Here is a 19,504-nt window from a genome sequence, read left to right on the forward strand (position 1 = left end):
GGTGCTTTGGTGCGCCATATCCGGCCTTATGGGACGAATGGCCTCGTCCCACAGTTGTCTGCTTTTGTATGAAGGCCTTTCAGAACTGTGCATTCAGGAGGAAATGATATGTAAATGCAAAAGATTATTTATTTCATGAGAAACAGCAAAGATGGAACATTGTGGTGTTAAATAGACTGCAGACAGGTTGTGAACATTGCAAGTGTTGGATGAGTAAGGTTGAGTTTAAGTCCTATCCAGAATGTTGGGGACATGAAGACATTGTAACACGTTTGTGAATACAGCTGTAAATATTTGAGACTGATGTAAAACTGTATTTTAATATTAAAAAAAGTGGCTTTTCAAACTAATTGCTTTGTTGCTTTTTTAACCTTACAGCAGGCCTGAATATATCTGATGTGCATAAATGTTAGATCCGATATATAACACAATAATAATGCTTATATCAAAAACTTCTTGCCTGGTAAAGCCACATCAAAGCACAGACCTGTGATGAAGCAAGCATTTAAAGCCTTTAGATTTTTTTTTATTGTATATTTGTTGACTTTTGCAGTAAATTGCCTGTATTTTTATTTCCTCTTAGTATATCGTGCTTATTGTATGCACCAAAAACATCAATGCAATAACTCTGAAAGAGATGTCTGCTGGAAAGGAATCAGACAATTCGGAGGAAGTCCTTAATTAAAACAATGTGTCTGTTGGGCAATTTGGTCAAACACAAGAGACCAGTCATCCCAGTCCTTGTGTTTGGTGGTCCTCCTCCTCCTCGGGAGGGTGCTGTTAACCGTAACCAGCAGCTTGTCTGTATGATGTATGCTGCGTTCCGTGGCCGTCGGAAATACGGCAATTACTCAATAACTAATCTCTTCTTGGGAAAGGGAGGAGTTGATACTTGAGTTGCTGACACACACACAAACACGCACACACGCGCGCGCACACACACACACACACACACGCACACGCACACGCCGACTGCGGCTCATTACATGGTGAGACACGCCTCACAGAGAACACAAGTGGCTTCATTTTACTCCAGTAGAGGTTGAGAACTCTCGTTTTTTCAAATTCAATAAAACCCTCAAACTTAAGAGAGGAAACATCAACAATGTACACAAACATTTGGAGAAATCGCTGAGCTTAAATGTGCAGTTGAGTTGTTTAACACATAGTTATTAATAAAGGGAGCAGCTGTGTTGTAGCAGGGCTCTCAAGTGTCACGCATTGAGCGTGACTGTCACGCATTTCGGTCTTAAGTCACGCCCTCCCGCCACACATCGTATTTCTCACACTGAAAAAAAACTCTAGGCTATTTAATGTGCCGCAGCGCGCAAACATGACCTGGTCGCGCTGCCCTCACCATGGAGGAATCAAGCGCGTCTCCCCCGAATCCCCTGCCAATCAATAAAAAGAGATGGGCGACACGAATAGCCAATCAGACAAACGTATCTGTTGTATCTGGGTGAAATTAATCGTGTTGATTCTTAATTAATCGTGTTGATTCTTTTTTAATGAATTGTCTTTTTTTACCCTCGCAAAAATAATCTAAATGACCCATAAGCAGTATCGATAACAGTACTAGTATAACAATCCTAACAATACCCCCATAGTGGGGAGTACTGGAATCGTGGAGGTAAAATGAATATTTAAACCTCTTTTCCAGCGTATTTGACTACAATGAGCGGACTGTCCCTCCCCCTCCCCGCGCCGCATGTTTACTTTCGACCGACATCCTCCAGAGCCACGAGTTTACGAGGAGCACGTTAACGCACCACCACAGTTACAGTTACAGTCGGGACTTTCTCGGTCTGCAGGTAAAAGCAAAAGTAGCTGCGACGGAAACTGAAGTTTGTCAGCCAGACCATTTTTTTTTATTTTTCTTAAAGTCGTAAAGGTGTTTCTGGTCGGCACACTGTCCACATCATGAGGTGGTTCTTCATATTGAGCTGCGTTGTCGCGTGTGCAGGTAACTATTTCCTGTGGTGTCTGCTTTTATTTGTATTTGTTTACACGTGAAGTCACATTAATAGCTCTCCGCAGTCTGAACTCCTCCGTTGGCCGACGCCCTTTTGGGATTCATGTTGCTCAAAGCTGATGGTTATCTCTCTGTTTTTATCACTGCCCGGGATCGAAATCATTCTCGTCATTTTAAAGTATTTGGACACTCGTCTAGTCGGCTAAATCATAATCACAGAGACCAACACAATACATGGATTTATAATAAACAAGAACACATATTGGATTGTTATGAATGATCTTCATGCACAAGGCAGAACAACGTCCTAACATACATGTTTAAAGTTAGAAAACAACAACATACATTGAGCCAAAGTTTTATATTTCTATTAATATGTGTCATAACTGAGCTGCTGTTTTAACTGGTGAACACTGTAACCCAGTCAAAGTGTCCCAGGAGCCGTTACCGGGTCAAACCCCAATCCAATCCAACATTGATGTGTAGAACTCTGTTGTGAACCAGCTTGTTGTGCGTCTGCTGTAACACACTCTGTGCTTCCAGGACAGGCTGTGGACCCGCCCTGTCCGGTCCAGATGAACCCTCCGATGGCCGTGTTGAGGTTTGGTGACTCCTTCTTGGTCAACTGCAGCTCACCATCGGACCAGATCGCGTCAATAGGCTTGGAGTCTATCTACGGCAGCACGATGGATTCAACAGGCAACTCTTCTGTTGCCTTAAAAGTAGAGTCTGTGAAGGACTGGAGGTTCGGACCGATCTGCTTCCTTAATCACCTCACTAATCCTCAGTGTTCACTAGCCCTCCCAGTCACCGTGTACAGTAAGTATCCTTGACCTTTATCACACGCACACTCCTGCTAGATTTGTGATCGCTCAACCCCTCTGATGTTGGACTTTATTGTGTGTGCAGAAATGCCGGACATGGTGTCCATCTCTTGGCCAAGTCTAAAGGGCCCCCTGGTCGAGGGCGAAAGGTACAGCATCCAGTGTGACATTGTTAATGTCGCACCAGTAAGAAACCTCTCTGTGCACTGGTACAAAGGAGATAAAATCCACTACACGGAAGCTACGATGCTCCACACGGAGGTTTCGTTGTTCTACACGGAGACGTTCGATGGGTCCAGTCGATTTCCAGTCAACGCGACGTCTGTCTTCAATCTGACGGCCCGAAGAGCGGACGATGAATCTCAAATCTGGTGTGAAGCACAGCTGAACTTCTATAGTCCAGTACCCACGATCGAGTCGGATCCACTTGACGTGATCGTCCTGTGTACGTTTTTAATGCCATGAGAATGAGAATATTGGGCGTGTTTCACCTTTCTCTGATTGCATTTGAATTATTCTTTGTTTATTATCTTCTAATTTCCTCAGACTCACCAGCCTTCACGGAGCCCGAAAATGAGACGCTCGAGCTCTCTGCTGGCAGTAAATTCATTTTAGATTGCGCCGCTGCAGGAAAACCAACGCCGGTGTACAGCTGGCGCTCCCCACACGCCATACAACGAACCAATCAACACGAGAATCAATCCGTGTTGGCCCCGTCCATTCAGCTTTCAGGAACCTATGAGTGCACAGCGTCCAACAGCCAGGGCTCCAAGACCAAATATTTCACCGTCACCGAAGCTACAAGTAAGATATTGTTGTGAAAGTCATCCTCATCTTGTTCGTCTCCATTATTGTCTCGCCATTATTCTATAACTCCTCCATTCTATTGTTTCCCATCAGGTAGTCACCCCGGAACCACTGCTGGGATTTTAATGGCTGTGTTCTTAGTTGTAATCGTTATTTTGGGATGTGTGGTTTATCACAAACAGAGCCGCTCTGAGCAGGTGAGCTGAGAGAAAGAGAGAAAGTAACAGAAACTCTCCCTCCTCCCACAGGGAATCGCACAACCGTTGCAGCCTTGGTTGGAGTAGGTGTGCTCCTGGGAGTCGGGATCTTCATTGTCGGTTTTCTTACGTTGACACGTGGAGGCGCATTTTCTTTCAGCAAAGGCGGCTATCTCAGAGGACGGCCTGCCGCATCGGCACCCGTATGAAGCTGGCTTTTTTTAAATTCAATTTTGCATGGCTTTACAGTGAAATGTATTTGTATTTTGGTGCTTTGATGAACATCTCAGAATCGTGTCTTTTAAAAGCCTGGAGGCATGCTCTGTTCTGCATGGACTTCTGCTCATGTTTGGCCGCTGTAGCAAAATCCCAATAATCAATATTGTTATATTAACAAACGGTACTTTTAAATTCTCTCAAGAAATCGGGTTATGCAGGTGATCGGAGAACATGTTTACATTCACTGGTCTGGCCACTGTAAATCTGTTAACGCGTGCAGCAGGTCAGTAATCAGATTACTCCCCGACCCCGAGCATTATCATGGAAGTGGAGTAGACCTCAAGAAGGATACGCTGTGTGAGTGTTTAGCCTGACTTTGGATGGAATTATTTTGTATATACATCTGTAAGTTCTAAATTCCTATAAAACTAAATTGCAATCTGTAAATTGAAGGGGAAAAAACTAGACAACACTACTTGGTGAGGTTTCGTAAAAAACATCATGGTTTGGCTTAAAATGAAATTGAAATATATATTTTTTGACACATAAACAACTTGCGACTTCCACTGACTCATTTGAAACTTAATTGTGATTCGTCAAAAGCAAACGTACAGTTATCCACAACAAAATCAGTTTTCCTTCAGGCGTGTTTCACACTGCAGTTTGCGTGTATGTAACGTAACATTTCACCGGTACATGTCGGTACCTCTCCTCCCTCTGCTCTGCGGTCACAGCGAAGTGACCGCACCAAAGGGACGAGATGAGGATGCGATTTGAAAATGGAAAACCAAATATTTTTCTAAGGAGTTTAACATCGACTGTAGAGACAAAAACAAAGCTCAAGGAATAATACATATTGGATTTAAAGCCATAATAGGTCAGGCCCAGTGGGCTCGTCTGCCCCTAAGTGACCAAAAAGTGAATGTTTTGTGTGTCTTTGGTCAGTTAGCGGCTGCTCTCTATTTGTATTACTTAAACAACTGTCTGATGATTGCTGATGACAGACATTGGTGCCTTGTTGCTTGCATTATAATCTTGTTACTTATCATTTTCTCATTCTGCAAAGCCACTAAAGGCCACATTTTTAAGGGAAACTTAAGTTTTTAAATCCACTCAGGTATGATTACATTTTTCACAACATGCTTTCCAGACACTACGATACAGCGACAGAAATTACTTGAGTAAGTTTGAACACTGCAATGAGGTACGATGTTGATACTGCTGGTTTTTATTGTTTGTTACATTTTGCTCAATTGATGTTCTGTACAAATTTCACCAGATTATTTTTTTAAATATGCACTGGTACAGCTTTGGAATGTTGAATATCTTTTTGCACTGAAACAACTGACCATGGGACCTGTGTTGGTTCTGTGTTGTGCCTACAATTTCATATCAGTTTGGTCATAATGAAAATGACTGAATGTGAGCCACTAAATCATGTGTCTGATGTACCAGTAAAAAAAAAAACTGATTTCCATTTGTAAACCTGTGTTATTGTGAAAGTAGAATTAAAGTGGAGACACTACAGATAAAAAACATTTTTCTTCAAGACTTTTGAGCTGTTTTGCTTCCTTCACATGTCTTCTTTCAGACTAGTAGAAAGATAACATCCAAAAATACACATTAAGCTGTTTATTTCACATTTTTTTATTTGCATCTGCAGATTTCTCCTAAATTCACCATGTTACCATTAGATAATGTCTCATTAACATATTAAAACTAACGTTTCAGATAACATGCAAAACAAACAATAACTGTCAGCAATAAACTAGAAGGTTCATGGTGATGTCTATTAGTTCATTTGTTAGACTATTTAATTTACTTCATACATTTGCTCATAAATCATTTATAGCCTGATTTATACAACATGTTCTTCTTAAAACATGGAGAAAATATACTTTTTTTAATGGTTCTTGATTGTATTTTATGGTTTATAGAGTGATACAAAGAGATATAAACCCCCCAAATAACCAAAGTTTTATGGTGATATCTAACTCTATATCAGATATCTGCTCTGACCCCTAGTGTCTCCCTTTAATTGAGAAAGTGATACATCCTTTAAGTGTTAATGCATTTTCTGCATGCACTTGTTAAATTAAGTCAACTTCTCTGTCAGTGATCATCCTCAAACAGAATACTGATGGAGGCGGTCAAACCAGCGTCTTTCATTCATGTTTCACTGCCACCTTTTGTCAACCTCTTGGACCTCCCTCTCTAATTCTCTCTCCCTCTTTCTCCCTCCCTCTCGTGCTCCCTCTCTCTCCCTCTTTCAACCTGCCTTACATTACATCGTGCTGAGGCTGCCATACTAATTAGTCGTGCACAGAGTGAATGTAAAGGAGAGCATTTGTTATCCTGCCTTCCGGTGCCAATAAGCCTTTCCCCCCCTCCTGAACTCATGTTCTTTAGGTCCAGTCCGTCATTCCCACTGAAGCTTTTGCCAGAAAGCGCCGTTTGTGTATGCTCAGACTGCGTTGCCATAACAACCTGGCAGAGTGGATATTGCTCAATTGGTCATGGAGTTTAAAAAAAAGTATTTTTTTATCATAGAGCTTCACATATGTCGTGTTGAAGAGAGAGAGAGAGAGAGAGAGAGAGAGAGAGAGAGAGAGAGAGAGAGACATCTTCGAGCATGAATCTGTGCATTTAGATTCCTCAGCTGTGCTCTCCATGAATACACTCCCCAAAGAAATGACTGAAGCATCCGATTACTGAGTCGCTCTGCGGTCAGAGCGGTTACGCTGTGTAGCATTCTGGTCACAGTGTGAGACGTACAAGCTACATGCTGCACCAACACTCCTCCTGCTGGGACTTCACAAAGCTCAGCAGCAACAGGAGACGAGCATGCAACAGAACCACAAGCAGGCTTTTGTCCACAGATGAGACAACGACACAGCAGATTATAAAAGATGGTCTGAAAGCACAACACGGACACACACAGAGCTGGACGAGTATTGCAAAAGAGAAACCGTCGACTCAATCTGATAATATAATGAAGACCAGATGTATATTTGGACTACAGAGGTAGTTTTTACTTGGACTTGCTTTGAATTCTGCAAACTTCTCCCATGTGCATAAATGGTAGGACATCTCAATTATTATAGATGTATTGGAGATGTCCATTTGGTTAATTTAACCACATTTTGTTCCGCTTAGATACTGAAAATAGAAAATGTATTAGTCTTACATCCTAAGCACAATATTATTAGCCTGTAATTTCCTGCTAAAATGCGGACAAGATCAGTGCAGTGCAAAGGATCTGGCTGTGTTTTTCAGAGGCCTGCCACCTGTTAGTTCTCCCTCTCTCTCTCTCTCTCTCTCTCTCTCTCTCTCTCTCTCTCTCTCTCTCTCTCCCCCCCTCCCAAGTCAGCTGAGATGAAGGGGGCCCTTTTGTTCCAACATAGTTCCCTGCAGAGTTGCCAAGCTTGTTCAAGTTGGAATTTCCTCTCTCTCTCCTCCATCGACGGCTCAGTGCAGAGAATAACATGGGAAACAACTTTCTCAAATGGATCCCGACGCTTTGCATGTTTTACTTAGGTAAGTGTTCCTCTCACTTGCTTATAGATTATGAGAAGTGCTTGTGAAAAAATGTGGTGTAGCAGGCAAACTGTGACCTTTAGTCGGGGATAATATATGAATATGAGAACGACCAACAGAGACAATAATGAGGTAAAGCTTTGGTTTATTTTTCCTTTAATTAAAGGACTGTTGTAGATCGTTGAAGCATAAAATATGCCTGTTTGTGTTTGCATGGCTTCACTCTAATCTACAAATATAATTATAACGGGTTACCAGTCAGGTTGAATTATTTACAGATGAATAGAAATAACAGATAAATTAATTATTATATGCAGGCGTATTTTAGCCAATTCCCAGTGTGATTTCTCTGTGTGTGTTGCAACGGGGTTACATAACAGTTCCAGCTTGCTTTTCCACTAAAAATGAAAGTGCCACAAGAAGAAGTAAGGTGATGATGATGATGATGATGATGACTGCTGCTGTGTGTCTCAGTGTCAGGTGAAGGCTGCTCCCTAGTCCTCAAGCCCTCCCGGGTCGTGGTGGGCTTTGGGGAGCCGGTGTCAGTCAGCTGTGAAGCCACTCGCCCGGTCCGTGTGCTCGGCTGGGAGTCGGCCATCAGCGCTGCTCACACTCAGCAGGAGCTCTCGGTCCAGTGGAAGGTGGACAGTCTCATCGACTGGATCGAGGAGCCCATCTGTTACGGGGTGTTCTTCACGGCTCCCAGACAGTGCGAGGAGAAACTCAACCTGGTGCTCTACAGTGAGTTAACTCCAGTTGTATTCACCGATATCTAGACCCACACCTGCAGGTACCGAGTACCGGTCCAACACCAGTGATGAATGATAAGCTGCATGCCTCTCTGTGTGGAAGAGACTGGGATCTTTATTTCCTGTGAGAGACAACGTCAGACTCAAACGTTGCTTTCTTAACTTTGAAAAAAAAAATGTAACAAATAAATACAATATAAGTGTGTATATCAATATTATTAAAATATTAAATCTTGCACCTGTAACTTGGTCAAATTGTAAACCTTTTTAATGCAAAATAAAAGGGATAGTTCAACCCCGGTTAAAACAAACAAATGAGGAAAAATGTCTTGAAACAACAAGGCCTGTGGATTATCTCAGTAAGTAGGTCATGGTTTCTGAAAAGAAACATTGTTGTCGAGTTTTTCAAGTGTATTGTTTTCCGCTTACTTCCCCACAAGCCGAGCTCCATATAGTCCCGTTGTATTGGAGAGAAGGCAGACATCTCCAAAACACAGCAACTCACACCGACACAATCTAGATTGATAAATAGTACGACAGGTAAGAGGTTAATTTGAAGGAATTTAAATTCCTGTTTAAAATGTATCAGCCCAGTATCATGGGAAGTCGTGAAAGTGTTGTTGTGGTTTTGTTGCCTCAATCTAACTTTTGTGACGTTTCTTCAAAATGCAAGTAAGTGGTTTTGTGGCCTAAACCTAACTTTTGTTTTGTAACATATTATAAAAATTAGTTTAGAGCGACACAGGAAAATCGGACAATTCGTGTCCCTCAACACAAAACCAATAGATTGCATGTCCTGACTATGTCACTGTGTCGACTGTATACATATAAAAACATAGGATAGAATTGAACAGATAGGCCCCATTGTCCCCGATACCCGATCCAGCTATTTGAGTCAGTATCGGCCAGATATCCGTATCAGTATCCCTATGCACAGTGTAGTAATGGAGGACTCTCTTTAAAACTGTGTGTAATATTCCTTTAGAGACCCCAGACAGCGTCTCCATCCGGCCTGTGAACCACACCGGCCCCATGGTGGCGGGGAAAGAGTACCAGCTGCTCTGTGAGGTTCAGAACATCGCTCCGGTCCAGTACCTCACTCTGAGGTGGTACAAGGGCCAGACGGAGGTTTACAACAACTCATTCTCCGAGCTCACATCTTCCTCGCCTGTCCAAGTGTCCTCCGTCCTCATCGTCACACCAACCAAAGACGAGAACGGAGCGCAGTACAGGTGCGTAGCGGAGCTGGAGCTCGGACCGGAGGGACCACGGACACCTCCTACTGTGACCTCGGAGCCTCTCAATGCCTCTGTGTACTGTAAGTCATGAAGCTGATCTGGGGGAAAAAGAGTTCTCATATGTTAAAAATATGGTGCATCTAATCACTGTGATGTTTGCTGTAGTTCCCCCGACGTTCCTCAGTCCCGAACCCGAGGTTTTGGACCTTGTAGTGGGTGCTGAAATGACCTTGGACTGCACCGCCAAAGGAAACCCCACACCTGTGTACAGCTGGCAATCCTCCAATCCCAGTGAGGAGAGGATGGAGGATGAAGCAGCTCTCACCTCCTCCTCACTGCTTCCAGGGACCTACACCTGCACTGCCTCCAACGCACTGGAGAAGAAGAGCAAGCAGTTCATCGTCAAAGCCAAGACCAAAGGTAAACAAAGACGACTCTGAAGGGCACATTGTCTCCTTACACCGCGTCCTAATCTTTTGTTTTTACTCAGGTGTGTGAAACCAGACACCTTGAGATTGGATCAGATGACCACATTGGACATACGAGAAGATTCTAACTAAGCGGATTTTACTGCTGCAGCTTTGGAGACGGAAATGACAATGCATTCATGACTCAACAGATATTTATGAGGATCTTGCTATCAAACAGAATTAGATGTAATTTAAAAATCAATATATTCAAATATATATATTTGAATATACTGTGTTTGGTAACTGTCATTCAATTTGTCAGTATTTTAACATGTGTTCTGTGAGATAGTTTGGTGATATAGTTCACTGTTTATGCTTCCCTTGTGATATCCTGTCCCTAGTTTATATTTTTCTAGAATTATTTTCATATTAATTCAAATTATCTTGTAACATTAAGGTAGCTACTCTTGATACAGCAATGATGACTACATTATCATGAATGTTTGCAGGAAATTGAATACTGAATGTTAAAGATCAGCATGCCATTACTGTAAATATGAACTGTTTCTTGATTTTCTTATGTTTATTAATAAAAGTTAAATGAAAAAAAGTATTTTTCACTTATTTCATTCATTCTATTATAATTACATTAAATTGACTATACTAACATGTGAAGCACCTTGAGACTTTGTATTTATTTTAAAGCGTGCCAAACAAATCAAATTCATTTGTATTATTATTTTGGATGCAGTTTCTCATAATGTTTTTATTAAAGGGTTTGGATTAAAACCTACCAATAACAAGACCAAGTAATATTCAAATGTACAGTTTTTTCATAATGTGCCATTTATTCGATTTAGTCGTTTGCCAGTCTGTGGTGTATTCACCTCGCGCCACCAGGTGTCGCTGCTGCACGTTCTAAGAGATGACTTCATTGGCTCTCGGCACGTCACGTGATCAAAACATTGCCTCGCAGTCGCAGGAGAAAGTAGCGTTAGCTTAGTTTAGCCAACACCAGCAGCAAACGACCTCCAAGACCTCACCAACGATTCCGAGTCATACAGGTGGGACTCAGTCCTTAGTGACGTAGTGTCTTATGTTTATTGACACTTCTGAATATTGTCCCTCTCTGTTCCCTTCCAGGTATGCCACAGAAAGATCCGTGTCAAAAGCAAGCATGTGCGATTCAGCACTGTTTACAAGGTACATAAAACCGCCTCTTGAAAGCCGGTGTGTTGCTGAAGCAAACCCCACGTTTGATCGTGTGGCTAACCCCGCCCCCCTTTGTGGTCCTCGTCCTGCAGCTAACAAATACCTGGAGCGCATGTGTGAGGACGTGATCAGGGACATGCGGCGGTGCTGCGATGCTCAGGCCGGAAACTCCATCTGCTGCTCCGGGTTCAAGGACGCCAAACCCACGGAGAAGAAAAGCAACACATAGCTCTCTTTAGCCCACAGCTTTTGATGGGATTACTGCAGGAAAGGAGCATTGTATCAATGTTTTATTGACTGTAACAATGTAGTGGATTTGAATAGGCCTTACTTTCTTTTGTATAGCAGACATGACATTGCAGAAAGGCGTATTGGTACTATGGGTTCTGGAGGTGTCACACAAACAGGATTATATGTTATTAACAGTGGCGGGCCGTGGATTTTCTACCTGGGCCTTTAGTGGTTCAGCTGAATTTAAAAATTGAATTATAAAATAGCTATAACTTTGTGATTCTGTTTAGGCCAGCAGAGAAGGCTTAGATGGCCCTGACGGCCCGCCACTTTACCTGTATTTGACAAAATGTCCCACCTCTTTGGCACAACATTAAGTGGGACATTACAGTGTAAGATGGCAAATGTTGAATTTATTAAAGACAATTGTTTCCAGTGTTATTTTGTCCATGCCCTGTTAATTGCATGTCAGCAACGAGCTACTGAGACGGTCATATTGCATATGTGACTTGTTAGAGGCCCTGCACACTCATGGTAAACCCACACAGGAGATTTAAAACTATTTGGCTGGTTAGGCCCAAAGACTGTAGATAAAGATGTGCTAAACACGAGAAGATCATTTTGTCTTTTAAGATCAAATAAAGCCATTTCAGCTTGTGTTTGCAGACCTCAAACTTAGCTTATCTGGACAGGAAATGCAACAACTCATCCTGTGCAGGAAACACTTTCTCTAAATTTGATTAGCATTGAGCTGTGTCTCGTGACTTTGTTTCCATTAGATACACTAGTAGGGTACATACATCTGTCTCTTCGACAGTGAAATTCTCTCTGTGAGATTGCTCTATGTCAGGCCCAGGCACCTTACTCTTCAAGAATACGTAAGGTGCTCTACGTCAAGAAAAAGCTCTTGATTGCTTGACTAGCCAAAGGACTGTTTCATTATTTATTTGTCAATGTGCTGTTCTTAAAGAAGTATTTTCAACAACCACATTTCCAAAGAAAATTCAATACAATTGAGGAAATAGGCAAAATTTACAATTTCTTTCAATTTTTGTATTAACTATATATATTTATATATAAATATTTATAATAAAACAAATTGAAATAAATTATATATATAAGTATTTCATTTTTAAATTAGCATAAATAAGGCTACAAATTGCACACAATACAATATTTACTATTGCACCCTGAAACAGTTCAAGTGCAAATTTAAAATCAGCTCAATAGAATAAAAAGATAAACTGTTTTTATATCGCCAGGTGGAGGGAAAACAACATCAAAAGATTGTTTTAAACATAATGTACAAAAATAGAAAATTCAGGTTTACTCATGTCAAATAAACTAACACATAAAAACAAGAGTGTTGATTCAAAAAGTCACGGCTGCAGAAAGAAAAAAGCGCATCTTCTCTGTCTTCCGGCGTCATGACGTCAGTGCGACGTAGTGACGCGCTGACGTCAAACGGAAATTTGCAGCAGCAAATCTTTCTAGAATTCTGTAGCCGTTTCTCGCTAGTCCGCTCTAGGTTTGTTCTTCTACGTTTATCTTGGCTCAACCCAGCCGGCCGCTGTTTTGAAGACACATCTGGAAAGTGCTGAACTTGTTGTGTTTTCTGTATTTCTGCTTCTAGATCCGGGTTATCTTCGTCTAGCCCACCAACTTAACGTTAGCCGAGTCATATCCGAAGCTAACGCTGTGAGCTTCTTGCTGGCATCATGTCGAGAATAGACTACAGCGTGTGGGACCACATCGAAGTGTCAGACGATGAGGATGACATCCACCCCAACATCGACACACCCAGCCTCTTCAGATGGAGACACCAGGTATTTAAATACACGAATCTCTGGTTTAATGGCGCACGTTGTGCTGTAGCTGTGAGCCTGTTGTGCATGTTTCCTGATACCAGTGATGAAGTGACTATTTTGGAGTCGGTGACAACTTTCCATCTTTCAGTTTACTGTCGACTTTCTTTGTCTCGGCGATTATAATCTCTAATTGTTTGGTTCAGTTATATGCTGATGACACGGTTATGTGTATGTCCTTGTTGGGGTTACTAAGTAGATTGTTTTGTGTCATTGAATTGTTGAATAGCTGGTGCATCTCAAGTGGTGTATCCTCTAATTAAATATAGATTTAAATCAAATAAGTTTAAAATGTGGAGGATGTCCACCACAGTCTTGTATTATGGTGGACATCCCCCGCCTTCCATTCCTGTCCTGTTCTCTTTTAAGAAGCAGCTCTTAAAGAGAACAGGACACCTTTGCGCCTGCTGCTGGGAACGATATGTGACTGTATTAATTCATATTTGTTCTTCAGGCACGTGTGGAGCGAATGGAAGATTCTGATAAAAAAGGGGAAGACATAGCCAAGTCACTTCGTGATTGTCAGCGTAAGCTGGCGGATACACAGAAGAAAATACAAGAGCTGAGTATTTCATCAACTGATGACGCCAAAGCGGAGCTGAACAAAGCCCAGGCTGAGGAGAAGAAACTGAAAAAAGAGGAACGCGATTGGGAGAAGAAGTCGGTGGAACATAACCGGGAAGAGAAGAAGATGCCGTGGAACGTCGACACGCTCAGCAAGGAGGGTTTCAGCAAGGTGAGGCCGACAACGGGGTGCTAGAGAGGTGACTAACATTTTGAATGGGTGTCATATGGTGATATTTTTCACCTATGCTATTAACAGCTCTTATTTCAACAATTAATTTTTTTAGAAGATTGTAATAATACAATAGTAATAGGCAAATCTGGGTTTCAGAATAATAATGGCATTTTTATTTTATATGATACTTATTAATCTGGTATTAAGGATCAGTGTCAGTACATCTACGTCTAAAAACACATAAATGTTGACTTGAACAAATAATTTCTTCTTTACCATGAACATAGTCAGTCTGCAACATTGCTGACTTGCAGATGTTAAACTGGTTACAGTGATCAACTGTTATATGGATCACAAACGCTTCCACTACAATGGATGTTTATATTATTAGCTTACAGCTATCAGGCAGTCTGCCTATAGTGCTCATTTGGGGTCTTTTTGTACATGACCGAATATGGGAAAATGTTTAAAATCTATCGTAGTCTAACATTATTTTAGAGAAAGAAAACAAAAAGTTCTTTACTTTACTCCCGGTAACTCCTCTGCTCTCCAGTTTTTGCTCAATAAAAAACGAATGGGCTCTGGGAAAGTGCCTGTGGTTAAAGTCTTCACACGCCTCACTTCCAGTTTGTGATGACGACTCTCTGCCACTTTCTTTTCATCCTCCGTAGAGCGTTGTCAATGTCAAACCTGATTCTGATGAAGAGACTGAAGAACAGAAGGAGAAAAAGCACAAAACCTTTGTTGAGAAAAATGAGAAGCAGATCAAACATTTTGGTAAGGATTACTGACATCCATCCATTCATGTTCCAGGGTGCCTGTTTTATAAGAAAGTGGAGCTGGTCCTTCATTGCTGTCTTCCCTACAGGCATGATGCGACGTTGGGACGACAGCCAGAAGTACCTCTCTGACAACCCGACTCTAGTTTGTGAAGAGACCGCCAACTACCTGGTCATCATGTGCATTGACCTGGAAGTGGAGGAGGTAAAGACCACAACAAATAATGTGTTTTTCTGCATTTTGATTTCAGTTTTACGGGCCGTAACTAAGAGATACTCACTTTCTTTATTTTTCAATTCTTCTTCCTTTCTTCTTGTAGAAACACGCATTGATGGAGCAAGTGGCTCATCAGACCATCGTCATGCAGTTCATTCTCGAGTTGGCAAAAAGCCTGAAGGTGGACCCCCGCGGCTGCTTTCGGCAATTCTTTGCCAAGATTAAGGTACAAAATCTAATGAAATACTTCCTCGCTCTTTGTGACCAAAAACTCCCGAAACTATGAAGAAAACAGAGGAACTAAACCCTGAACCTAAACTAGGAACTAAAGTTTTCCACATTCCGGTTTACACTTCCTTCACATCTGAATATCAGACAAATTAGTCCAGTGATTGTTTAAAAACACCCCTGCAGCCTGCTGTTCAGTTTGCCCGTTTCATCTTTAAAAAAAAATCATGTTGAAAAGGAAACTAAGAGCGCCTGTCTTCACAATAAATCACTGTTCTGTTTTAATGGTAGTTTATTTGTGCGTTACAATGCAACAACTGGAAAAGAATCAGAAAAAAAAGTTTTTCTTTCATTCACAATATCACAATATATTCAATAGCCAGAAAAGGACAGCAAATCCTAACTTAACTTGTAATGTTATGAAACAAAGAGAAACGTTATTCCTTTGTCCTAAATCAATACTAGAGTACTTCCTTGTCCAGTGAGTTGAAGTGTCAGTTCTGTGTGTATTTGACCAATCGGCGATCGCCATCCTCTAAACCCCGCCCCGAAAGTTCCTGTTCTTTCAGAAAGTACTACCTCCCGACCAGAGCCTTTTAGGGGGTAAAATGTTCCCGTAACTAAATTTTAAATCACAATGAGGTACTCAAAATGTTCCTAGTGCCTGAGGAGTGTTCCTGCAGTTGAGAGAGATGAGGTGGAAAAGAAGACCGGTTATCTCTAAACATGTTCCCTCTCTCTAGTTGGCTTTAATGCCTCTACTGTTTGAGTTGGAAATCAACAATCAATCACGACAATTGAAATATTACATTAAATGCTAATTTTTACTGCAACCAACACACCAAATGACGTGTCTCCTCACAGACAGCAGATCAGCAGTACCAGGATGCTTTCAACGATGAGCTGGAGTCTTTTAAGGAGCGGGTTCGGGGCAGAGCGAAGATCCGCATTGAAAAGGCCATGAAGGAATACGAGGAAGAGGAGCGACAAAAGCGTCTGGGACCGGGAGGGCTCGATCCTGTCGAGGTGTTCGACTCCCTGCCAGCTGTGAGTTCTTCAGTTTTCAAGAAGCCTCCGCACTCTGCTTTCATGTTATCTTGTTAGTTTAAAGTGCATAAAATGTGTTCTTAATTGCAGGAGATGCAGAAATGCTTTGATGATAAAAACATCCAAATGTTGCAAGATGTCATTAGCAAAATGGACCCAACGGTAGGTTCCCTTGTTAAAGCCGACAGCTTTATTTCTTTGCTAGGAATCCTATTTCAGTTAAGTACCTAATTTGAGCCAGTTAATAAATGTGATTGTTTGAATGATTTAGGAGGCGAAGGTTCACATGAAGAATTGCATAGAATCGGGCCTCTGGGTCCCCAACTCCAAGCCAGACGCTGGGGATGAAAAAGAGGAAGAAGCTACCGATGAGGAGGTGAAACCGGAGCAGGAAGAACCTAAGAAGGAATGACCAACACCTGTGATTTGTTTCCGCAAATGTACTTACCTACTGTATTGCGCCTCCATAATATGTATGACTAGTTTATCAATCATGGAACAATGAAATAACTTCTTTAAAATGCTAAACTGAGACTTGAGGTATTAGAGTTCACCTATCTGCACAACTACATTGAATCAGTTACTCCTGCTTGGAAAAGAAACTGCTGCTCGTGTTTAGGGCTTTTTAGTTTCGTTTTGACATCAGCTGTATTCTTCCTTGTACTTGTCAGTTTGTGTGGGAGTGCCTGCCTGCTTCACTTGTGCTGTTGTGTGGTTAAAAATGTTCTATACATTTTCAGGTTGTGCATTTAATGAATTGGATGGTAGGATTTACCAAATGTTTTTGTTTTTTGTTTGTTAGGGCTTGAGCGACCAATGTATTGAGATGGTTATTTCCCAGAAGAGACATTTTCTACGAACTTGCTTAAATAATAGTTGAATTATATCCAACTACTCCAAACTGAAGTGTTGTGGTTTTGTTTAAAAACTCAAGGTGTGGGGGACTTGCTTTTCAAATCATAAACTAAGGTAAACAAATTATAGTCAGAAGAGAATTAGCTGTTTTAACATGGAGCGACTGCATGTGGGCATTGGTTTTCTAAACATGTCCCAAAAATGTGACATTCAGTGGTACTGTTAGTATAATAGAAGAATTTGATTTGGCCGCTGGAACATCACAGTACACACTAGACATCAAAAGACACAACCAATATTAAACACAAAATCAGTGCTTGTTCTAGATGGGTGTGGTTGGATTCTACACTTTCACTTTTGATGCTTTTATTTTGAAGGTGAAAGTGCCGGAGCTGCCATAGAAATAAACAAATATTAAGTGAAATGGCTTAATTAAACAAAAGCATTATTTGACTATCTTGGATAGCAACAAATAACAGAGTGTGTTTGTTTCCAAGTTAAGTCTCTTATGGTTTTAATGAACTTCTGCGGCATGCCATCTAGTCTGCTTACACGATTAAACAATATCTAAGGAGTTTTGATCCTTTATCTCTTAGCATACAAAGCCAGCATTGACTAGCTGGTTGCTATATGATCTCTTTAAACAGGCTATTGCAATTTAATATTAAAATGAAAACAGTGAAGACGTTCCTTGAAAGCAGGAAACGGAACCTTCACCATTCCTCAAAGACCCGCCCTACTCTGTTATCTAGTTAGTACACGTTGCCTTCTTCACAGAATTTCTTTAAGTTTATTGCTGATGAACAAGATTGGTGGAAGGTTGCTAGTTTAATGATTTCAACTCGGATCTGGGTGTTTTCATAAGGATGGCAGCCTTCTTGTATAGTGCTCTCATATGTAATTACAATGCCCTGCTTATAGGAGAATTATTTTTAAATATTGTTTTGCACGTTGCCTTTTTGGATTTAATAAAAATATTAGATCTGTTGTAGATTTTGTCATAATTGAATAATTGGCACATGGATTAACAAGAAAGCTTATAAATGGCACTTAAGATAAAACATGTGGACAACTACTTTAAACTTTAAGTGAATACCTTTATTTTGTTCCTACAAATGGATAAAACTAATATTAATATATTAACAGAAGCATATTTATACTTAAACATAAACATGCAATAATAACTCAAAACCTATTTTTCCATAACAGTTAGAGGACGACCCTATTATAATTAGTCTGGGTCTCCAACTAAAAATCATCTGATAATCTATTGTAATCTAACACTATCCCTCTCCTCTCATACAATGTTCACAAGTCACAGGTCTCAAGTCTTTTTAAAGTATCAAATCTCTGTGTGAGCGACTTTAGTCCAAGTCCCATCTCTGCTAAACGAGACAGCTGCCAGAAAATATTGTAGAAAAAACTGCCTGTTTTTCCTCCAAGTTTTAGCTTGAGATGATTTGATCATGAAGGACTGGAAGCTCCTGATAACAGGCCGAACAAACACACTGATGAAGGTGATGCAGATTTCCTGAAATTGACACCGGACATCAAACAGCAGAAGTTCATGAAGAAAAGTGTCCAGTTGAAATGATGAAATCATGACACCTAGTGATGAACAGTAGATCTACATCCCACATGACAACTGGATGAGTCTGTTTACTAAAGGCGTGTGTGTTGTTTGTATTTGACTTTGTCTTACGATGGTTGGTGAATTGATATCACACCCAAGTGCATTGTTTATATTGACTAATTTCATTCCAGGACATCAGCTCATTGCAGGATAATCGCAAGTGGAACCGATACCATTCATTTATTACACCTGTGATCTTCATCTTACTAAGTCAAAATTAATCCAATGAAAATGATCATTAATTTGACCATTTTCATTGTGATCATTTTAACACTGGTCATATTGCCAGCGCATTACAACACACCAAGAAGCACTGAGAGCTTTTACTCAAGTAAACGTAAAGTATACTGACATACTTAAATAAAGCAAAATCATTATGTATTATGGAGAATGGTATATGATATAATATATTGTAATCTATAGATAATGTTCACTCCTTGTGTATATATGTTGAGTATTAATCTAAAACAATTTTATAAATGTATCAAATGTGTTTTTATGTAATATTAATCTGCAGAGGAACTAGTAACTAGCTGTCAAATAAATGGAGTGAGCTGAAAAAATTGTACAGTACTCAGTAAATATAAATATACTTTAGTTACGTTCCATCATCAGTGTATCTCACCATCCTCTTCGCCACTTTTTATCCTCGACGTTTATTTTGAAAGGGCAGCTCTTGTTTGTGTGTACGCGCACGTAGGCCAGAGGGCGCGGCCACGTGAGTCTCAGAAACCAGCGGTCTGGA

General features: G+C 40.8%; 2 protein-coding genes across 2 annotated transcripts; both read left to right on the plus strand.

Moving 5' to 3' along the window:
* Positions 1–7,429: 7,429 nt before the first annotated feature.
* On the plus strand, positions 7,430–10,525 carry LOC306749849 (vascular cell adhesion protein 1-like). The gene is made up of 5 exons (XM_079233184.1): positions 7,430–7,556; positions 8,031–8,297; positions 9,291–9,623; positions 9,709–9,963; positions 10,034–10,525. The coding sequence occupies exons 1-5, from the start codon at positions 7,505–7,507 to the stop codon at positions 10,039–10,041; spliced, it is 915 nt and encodes a 304-aa protein (XP_079089310.1). The 5' UTR covers positions 7,430–7,504; the 3' UTR covers positions 10,042–10,525.
* Positions 10,526–12,862: 2,337 nt separating this feature from the next.
* On the plus strand, positions 12,863–17,172 carry LOC306750023 (hsp90 co-chaperone Cdc37-like). The gene is made up of 9 exons (XM_079233397.1): positions 12,863–12,924; positions 13,030–13,222; positions 13,716–13,997; positions 14,672–14,777; positions 14,869–14,984; positions 15,100–15,222; positions 16,089–16,271; positions 16,362–16,433; positions 16,543–17,172. The coding sequence occupies exons 2-9, from the start codon at positions 13,115–13,117 to the stop codon at positions 16,681–16,683; spliced, it is 1,131 nt and encodes a 376-aa protein (XP_079089523.1). The 5' UTR covers positions 12,863–12,924; positions 13,030–13,114; the 3' UTR covers positions 16,684–17,172.
* The last annotated feature ends 2,332 nt before the right edge of the window (positions 17,173–19,504 follow it).

Source organism: Taurulus bubalis (assembly GCF_910589615.1).
Source record: "Taurulus bubalis genome assembly, chromosome: 17".
NCBI classification, from domain to species: domain Eukaryota; kingdom Metazoa; phylum Chordata; class Actinopteri; order Perciformes; family Cottidae; genus Taurulus; species Taurulus bubalis.